General features: G+C 34.6%; 1 protein-coding gene and 1 long non-coding RNA gene across 2 annotated transcripts; both read left to right on the top strand.

Moving 5' to 3' along the window:
• The first annotated feature begins 2545 nt into the window (after positions 1-2545).
• Positions 2546-8651, top strand: LOC141684296 (uncharacterized). Its single transcript, XR_012560623.1, has 2 exons — positions 2546-3166; positions 6759-8651. It is a non-coding gene; the product is annotated as an uncharacterized LOC141684296 (long non-coding RNA).
• Positions 3161-6281, top strand: LOC141684294 (receptor-like protein kinase THESEUS 1). The gene has a single exon (XM_074489210.1). It carries the CDS (start codon positions 3446-3448, stop codon positions 5981-5983), a length of 2538 nt encoding a protein of 845 aa, XP_074345311.1. The 5' UTR covers positions 3161-3445; the 3' UTR covers positions 5984-6281.
• Positions 8652-8720: the final 69 nt, after the last annotated feature.

Raw genomic sequence — 8720 nt, 5'->3', positions numbered from 1 at the left:
GATGCATAAGTTGAATGGGGAGGAACCTCCACGGTTGATGAAATCACCTGGGTTGTCTCTGATGGTGTTCCTTCCTCTATAGCTCCAATTGTTCTCCGTGTTCTCGCCATGGTTGTTGTTGTCTTCCCACAGACGGCGCCAAATGTTATGGATAAAAAACTAATATATATATATATAATTGCTGTATTTAGTACTAAGGAACTTGAGCTTCAAGGCTCGATTTGACTGCTCTTGTGTTTCGTGACTCAATCTGCCTTAACAAGATACCTACGTACCTTGCTGATTGCCAAGGATCAAGTCAAAAAACGTAGTTCTTGGTTTGTGGGGTGAGGCCCCTTATATAGATGTGGGAGTCCTTGAATTGGACTTGGTATAGGAGACTTGGTGGACAAGCCTCTGAATTAGGATAGACTTAGGAGTCCTAGGAAGTAGGAAGCTGATTCCTTATCCTTTTAGGTCCCCTTGAGGCTAATCTATAAGGATTTATATCCTTATCGGGACTCTTCTCAATAGCTGATTTTTCCCTTATTAATTAATTACGAAATTAATTAATAATCAGGGCTTTTGGGCCTTTTTTATTCCACCAGGCCTGATCTGGTCCATCAGGCTTAACCTTTCTGGTCTGAATATTATACATCTTATTATTGGGCCTAGCAGCCCATTAATTATAAAATCAGGACTTATTTATCCCTATCAGTAACCGTACTAATATGAAAGCAAGTAACCTATCAAGAAATAATTTAGAGTTCTACGGATATAGAATCATAATCATAATACAGTTTGAACAATATTTATAATATTCATAGTATTTTATTAAAATGGAATTCCACAAACAAATTAAAATATTCTAAATTAAAATATTCCAATTTAAACACATGACCTACTTACTTGGTCGTGATTTATATTTTTCGGAACTTATTTAGTTGGGTCAATATATAAACCTATTTATTTTAAACATAATTAAAAATAGGGTACAAACCTATAAAAATAAAAATAAAGCATGGCTTATAAAATTCAAAAAAGGTAAAAATTATGCATATAGAATTATAAGTCATATAGGAACAAAAGTGATAGAAATAATACAATTAAGTTATAACATGAATTATAGAAGGTGAAATCAAAAAGGTGGTGAAACCAAAATATCATTTAAAAAGAGGTCTCACTTATTAATAAATGTTATTAATTATATAGGCATTATTTGGTAAATAACGGCTAGTTGTAGCGGTTTGAAATAACTATTTTAATTACTTAGTTGTTTTGAATAAATTATTGAATTTAAATGTTTCAAATAGAATTATTTGATAAATAGATGTTTCATTTAATTTTTATATACATGAGTTGATTTTTTTTTTTGAAAAATATGACTTATAACCTTACAAATGAGTATCTATTCTCATAAATTCTCGGGATGAGCGAGAATCGAACCCATAACCCGGAACGAGAATATAAACTCTTAACCAGTTAAGCTATCTAATCGTGCTCAATTAAAAAAACACTTTCATAAAACTTTTTCAAAATTAGCGTTTTGAGATAAAAAAAATATTTCAAAAAGTTAACTATCAAATGCTAATATCAACTATTTTATTTGATCTAATTTAAAAAAAAAACACTATTTTATTGCTGCCATAATGTGTGTGAATTGCTATACGTTGTCACCTGTATTTGCACTTCAATGCACTCCTTATGTTATTAAAAATTCTAGCATTTCTTCGTAAAATTGACACGGATCCCCGTTTTCATATACATGCTTTCTTGTTTCAGTAACTTAACTATTTTGAGTCTTAAAGTAAATATGGGAAAAAAACTACTTCAATAATATCCTATTAATTTCTTAAATCACTAACATCCACTAAAATTTTCTTTCAATTTCTTATCTTTAACTAACCTCTCTGCTCTTCTAACCTTTATTTTATAATATATATTTGAAAGAAACAATTTCTCTTTCTTTTCTCTTTCTTCATTTTTTGTAATAATGATATTTTTTAATGATAAAATATTATATAACAAATGGATATAGGGAATGTTGTTGGAGGTGCATATAGCTATTGATATCTTAAGTTATTATGATCCAATTTTTTATATTAAAATTAGGGAATAAACTGATAAGCTGTTGGAGATGCTCTTAACATCCTAATAAATATCTTATAAGTATAATAAAATATTGTGTCCTAGTTATTTAAGACAATTTTATTGTATATCAAATTTAACAATATTTTATTACTAAAATAATATATTTGAATTATAATGAGAAGGGAAAATAAATGATGAGAGAAGAGAGATGTGTAAAAACAGAGGGAAATAATTTTTTAACTAAAATAAATGAGATAGGGCATATGAGGCATATGTTGAATGTCCTATAGTATTTTAAGATATCATTAAAATATTGTTGGAGCATCTTTTCATCTAAAATGCCTCAAATTTTAACTTAAAACAAGTTTTAAGTCACCATTGGAGTTGGTGTAACTAACTCTCCGATAACAGTTTTTTTACTTCCAAAATTAAAACTTGCTCTCCTTAATCTGGAGGTAAACTTGGGAAACACAAAACCAAAAGAACATGTCGGGATAAAAAAATCCGAATATATATCTTACATCGCACGACCCCCGACCACTAGTCCCAACTGAAGTTCTCATTCATCTGCTAATCTTAACAGGGGTATGTACATGAAACCAAAGCCGCGTTAAATGGGTCCCCACTTATCATTGGCCCAGCGCTGTAATTACATTGTCTTCTTAACAAATGCAAGAGATCCCACATATATTAACATAAACATTGTATATATAATCTATCTCTGCACATAAACCTCAGTTATTTATAGCTCAACTTTCATGGAGTTTTGTGTCACATATATAGTTTAATATTCTACATATTTAAGATACTCAACAGTATCAAATCAAACCACAATATCTTATACTCTATGTAAACTAGCTGTCTGTATATATATGATTTTGGTCTTTTGTGGGTCCACTTAAGTTTATCACCTCTCTGTAAAATGACAGCCTAAACAAACAGCCTGGAAAGAGCTGTTTGGGCTGCACTAAAAAGCTACACTCTCTTCATGGGTTTTCATGGTGGACATACAATTATAGATATAAGATATCTCTCACTTGGGCTTTTCTCTTCTTTCAAACACTACATGTTGTCATCACTAAGAGTCTTGAATGAGGTAAGTTTACTCAAAAAGCTTCAATCTTTGTACTTGTTGAGTAGTTCTTGAAGCTTGTTTTGTTTCTTTATATACATTGCTTGTACTTTAGTGTAAGAATCATTTGGTCATTCATTGCTTATTATAGATCTGATTGGATTGAAATATATACTTCTTCTTGGGTCCATTCAGAAGTACAAATCTTTGTGCAGTGTAAAGGTTCAGTTTTTATTCAGCTTTTCAGTTCTGTGTAAGCATCATATATTTAGTTTGTTTGGTTGGGTATTGGGATTTTGGGGGATGCTGGATATGGATAAGCTTTTAGTGTTGAAGTGGGTTTTTATGGTTCTAGGTTGTGGATTTTTTGTGGGGGAATCTTTTGCCGCTTATACTCCTGTAGATAAGTACCTTATTGCCTGTGGATCTTCTAAAGATGTTACATTTTCTGGCCAAACTTATGTATCCGATTCGGGGAAATCTTCGTTTACACTACAAAGTGAAGTAAAGTCTTTTGTTGCTTCCTCCAATTCCAGTGTTCCATTGCCAGTTTTACAATCTGCTCGAATTTTTACAAACACGACATATTACAAATTTGAGATTAAGGAAGAGGGTCGGCACTGGATTAGGCTCTATTTATACCCTCTTTCCAATACAGGTCATGACCTGGAATCTGCCTCAGTTACTGTTGTCACCGAAGATTTTGTGCTTTTGAATAACTTTAGTTTTAAAGACTATAATGGTTCTTACCTCATGAGAGAGTTTTCAATCAACGTGACTTCGGATACCTTGTCTATTGCCTTCATACCTTCAAACAATTCGACAGGGTTTGTTAATGCAATTGAAGTTGTCTCCCTACCAAATGAGTTGCTACCTGATCAAGCACAGGCCCTCTCTCCATTTGCACCTGTTAGTGGCCTTTCGGAACTTGCCTTTGAGACAATTTATCGTCTGAATATGGGAGGTCCATTGATCACTTCTCAGAATGATACCCTTGGACGAACTTGGGTAAATGATGAAAAGTACCTCCATGTTAACAGTTCTGCTGTTAATGTTTCAGTCAGCGCTGCTATCATAGAGTATCCAGCTACTGTTACACCTGAAATTGCACCAAATATGGTTTATGCCACTGCTGAAACCAAGGGTGATCCAAATGTAGCCGACTCAAACTTCAATATGACCTGGGTACTTCCTGTTGATCCAGAATTTTCATATCTTGTTCGGGTCCATTTCTGCGATATGTATAGCAAGTCACTGAACACTCTTGTGTTCACCTTGTATATAAATTCTGATATTGCTCTTCCAAGTTTGGATCTTTCGACTTTAGTTGGCAAGTTAAACACGCCTTACTATAAAGATTTCATAACCAACTCATCTTCTAATTCTGATACTTTAACCGTAAGCGTTGGGCCAGACACTAGTGCTGATTCGGCAGCTGCGATACTCAATGGTCTGGAAATCATGAAGATTAGCAATGAAGCCAAAAGCTTGGATGGGCATGAAGCAGTTGCAAACCTCCTTCTATCCTCATCCAAAAAGAAGAAGCTTGGCCTGATAGTGGGCTGTGCAGCAGGCGCCTCAGCTGCACTGTTGCTTATAGGTCTGTGTTATTGCTGTTTGGTCACCCGCAAGTCCAAGACACCTAACCAGGGAAATTCATGGCTTCCTCTACCTTTGTACGGAAACTCATTGACCTTAACAAAAGGGTCAACTGTATCACAGAAGAGTGGAACAGCAAGCTGTATCTCACTAGCTTCTTGTAACCTTGGACGATTTTTCACATTCCAAGAAATCATGGAAGCAACCAACAAATTTGATGAGAGCTCACTATTAGGTGTTGGAGGTTTTGGCAGGGTTTATCAGGGAACACTGGAAGATGGGACTAAAGTAGCTGTCAAAAGAGGGAATCCAAGATCTGAACAAGGTCTTGCAGAATTCAGAACAGAGATTGAAATGTTGTCCAAGCTACGACACCGTCACCTTGTTTCTCTCATTGGCTATTGTGACGAGCGCTCAGAAATGGTTCTAGTTTACGAATACATGGCTAATGGGCCTCTTAGGAGCCATCTTTATGGATCAGACCTTCCACCTCTCTCTTGGAAGCAGCGCCTTGAGATTTGTATTGGAGCTGCTAGAGGCCTTCACTATCTACACACAGGTGCAGCACAAAGTATAATTCACCGAGATGTGAAGACAACAAACATACTCTTGGATGAGAACTTTGTGGCAAAAGTTGCTGATTTTGGCCTCTCTAAAGCAGGACCAGCTCTTGATCAGACTCATGTGAGTACAGCTGTCAAGGGTAGTTTTGGATACCTAGATCCAGAGTACTTCAGAAGACAGCAGCTGACAGAAAAATCTGATGTTTATTCATTTGGTGTTGTCCTAATGGAAGTCCTTTGCACAAGACCGGCTCTGAATCCTGTTCTTCCTAGAGATCAAGTAAATATTGCTGAATGGGCAATGGCTTGGCAAAAGAAGGGCATGCTAGATGAGATCATGGATAAAAACTTGGTTGGAAATGTGAATTCAGCTTCTCTGAAGAAGTTTGGGGAAACTGCAGAAAAGTGTCTTGCTGATTATGGGGTTGACAGGCCTTCAATGGGGGATGTTTTGTGGAATTTAGAATACGCTCTCCAGCTTGAGGAGACGTCATCGGCTCTTATGGAACCTGAAGATAACAGCACCAATCACATCCCTGGTATTCCAATGACTCCACTAGAGCCATTTGACAACAGTGTAAGTATGATTGAAGGAGGTAACTCCGGTACTGATGATGATGCAGAAGATGGTGCCACTAGTGCTGTTTTCTCTCAGCTTGTAAATCCTCGCGGAAGATGAGTACCAAGTGCTATGTTTTACTTGGACTGTTTTTACTGGCATGAGAGCAGCTGGATGCCCAGAATGTGAAGGTCATCAGTTTTTTTTACCTCAATTCTTAATTCTAAAAATAATATGAATCTGTATGTATAATAGTCATCGTGAGTAACTTAAGGCCAGCGATATCATCATGATTTTTTATTTAAACTATATCAGTTTCAAGTGCGTAACTTACCATCTATTACACTTTTTAGTATTGAATCTGGATGTAACATGTAATTACTCGTCAAGAAATACAAAGTTGAGATATTTTACTCTCTCTCTCTCTCTCACACACACACACACTGTTTAGTATTGGATATGGCTGTAACATGTAATTACTTGTCAAGAAATTACATTTCAGAATTATATTTAAGAATTTCATGGGATTAGCTTAGTCAAGTTCTATTTATTTACACTGGTATATGAAAAAACTGGCTTTTAAAGACTAAAGACTAAACATAGATTAGTAGTGTCTATTGGATGTGTACATCATGATATTTCTCATATCCTCCAAATACGAGAGTCTCGTGCACAACCTGTACAAGATCACACAGAAGAGACTGGCAATCTTTATGATATCCCAACAGTGCGAAGATGCCATTCAATCACTTACCATTAACATTTATTCATTTGATTCAATTGCCAAGATAAAGAAATAAATTAAATTTTGTATGACTACATTAATTTAAATCTGGCTGCGTTTACTTGTGAGTTCATACTGTGATATCTTTATGAAGGGTTTCTATCCATGCAGATGAAAGAATTGAACACCTAAGCAAAATTTGGTGTTTTCCTGGTTTAGTTAACGATGTACAGGTTCATGAAAGAGATGGTGGCCTTTATACTGTTTTACTCTTCATATTTGGCTCCGGTTAGTCCTCTATCCATTTTCCATTTAACTTTTGACCAAATCTTTTTCGGTTATGCTATTCATTAAAATTTTGACTCTCACAGTCTCACCATGGTTTTAGATGTAGCTAAATTATCTGATCACAAGGAAAAGATAGCTCAACTAGTCTACTAAACAAGTCTCCGTGTGTAATTGCTCTAAACGAAATAGAATGGGTCATCTAAATCAATGATTTACCCTGTACGCAATATTTTTCAACTATAAACAATCATGGAGTTCAAAACACTACCAGATATGGAAGTTGTTTATGAGACTGAAGCAGAAGAATTTCGCGAGAGTAGAAATCTGCACCTGCTTTTCTAAACTGCAGGGAAAGCACGTCTTGAAAGCAAAGGATCTTCAACTAATCTTGCTTAAGTTCTGGTTGAATTCAGGTTCTTGTCTTTATCTACCTAAATTATACTAAGATATGATCTAGTACTCCAACTAATTAAGAATATTGGAGCTTGTGCATCATGACGTGTCCTTGTTTTTTCGTGGACCATAGTTTAAGTTGACCTATAGATATTAGAGGGCGTAGTTGTTGTGAATTTGGGGACCAAATTCTTTTTAAGAGGGTAGTATGTAATATCCCGTAATTTTTAGAATTAGATTAATAATTGAATAATAGAATAAAAAGTATTAAAATTAGATAATGACTAGGATTTAAAAATTGAATTAGAATAATGGGCCTAAAATTTGGATCAAATTCTAATATGGACAAATTGTAGGTTAAGATATAGGATTTTGTATAAGAATTTGTTGATTCTGGACTTTTCGGAAAGGTCTTTTTGTTCTCATGCAACTTTAGTGTTTTGTTTTTTTCAAGAAAATATCGTTTAGAGAGCCAAAAAGAGTAAATTCAGATCTGGTCAGGTTTTGAGGTAAGTTTACGATCGATATTACTAGTGTTTTTTTTAAATTGTATGTTATACGTGTATATCTGATTATCAAAACATGGGCTAAGTGATGATATATTTGAAAGTGTTATGTGTTATAGAATATGTATTGAGGTGTATGTATGGTGTCTAGACGATAATTTTGGATCTGTGATTTATGCCATTGTTTGTGAAAATATCAAATAAGAACTTAGGATCGCAGTCACCGGATTGTAGTGACAGTTCTGAAAATTTAGGACCGTTATCGCCGGGTTGTAGTGGTCGTGGCATGAATTATGGGTTTTGAATTATTGTTGCTATGTGATTATCTGTACAGTGTGTATCGAATAAGAATAAGAATAGTGAAGTTTATCGAAAGTGTGTGTTTCGAATATCGTATCGTATAGTTTATCGTAATTTGAGTTATATATATGTGTTATTTGGCATGCTAGTTGGATCGATTGTTTTCTTGCAGCTCATTCTTTTAATTTTTTAGGTTTCGTCTAGGATTCGAGTTGGATAGCATTGGAGTTCGAGGACTTAAAATTAGAGTAGATTGATTTTTGGGCTTCTGCTTTTTGCTGCGCTTTTAGAATAGTGAACTTTGTAATAGACTTTTGGATTAATAATTGTATTATGTATTAGTTTTGATTTAAAATTAATAGTCCGGAAGTGCGGACTGTTTTAGTCAAACTCAGAAATTATGTTGTATTCTTAGGTCCTGCTTCTGCAAATGCATGAACTGTGTATATTTTAATTTATTCTTTGTATTCTTTGTAAGTGTGAGCACATGTATCTGCACTTGAAGGAATTCTCTTATGACATCAACAATATTGGATTTAGCATATGATCGGTCGTTACAGTTGATCTTTTAATCTTTTGATGGATCTCATTTTTTGCTGTTTTCCTTTGTCATTTCCATGTTATCCTTTTAATTAATGAAAGTGGG

The sequence above is a fragment of the Apium graveolens genome, chromosome 9 (assembly GCF_009905375.1).
Source record: "Apium graveolens cultivar Ventura chromosome 9, ASM990537v1, whole genome shotgun sequence".
Taxonomy (NCBI): Eukaryota; Viridiplantae; Streptophyta; class Magnoliopsida; order Apiales; family Apiaceae; genus Apium; species Apium graveolens.
The sequence above is the reverse complement of the archived record's forward strand: the minus strand, read 5'-3'. Positions and strand labels throughout refer to the sequence as shown.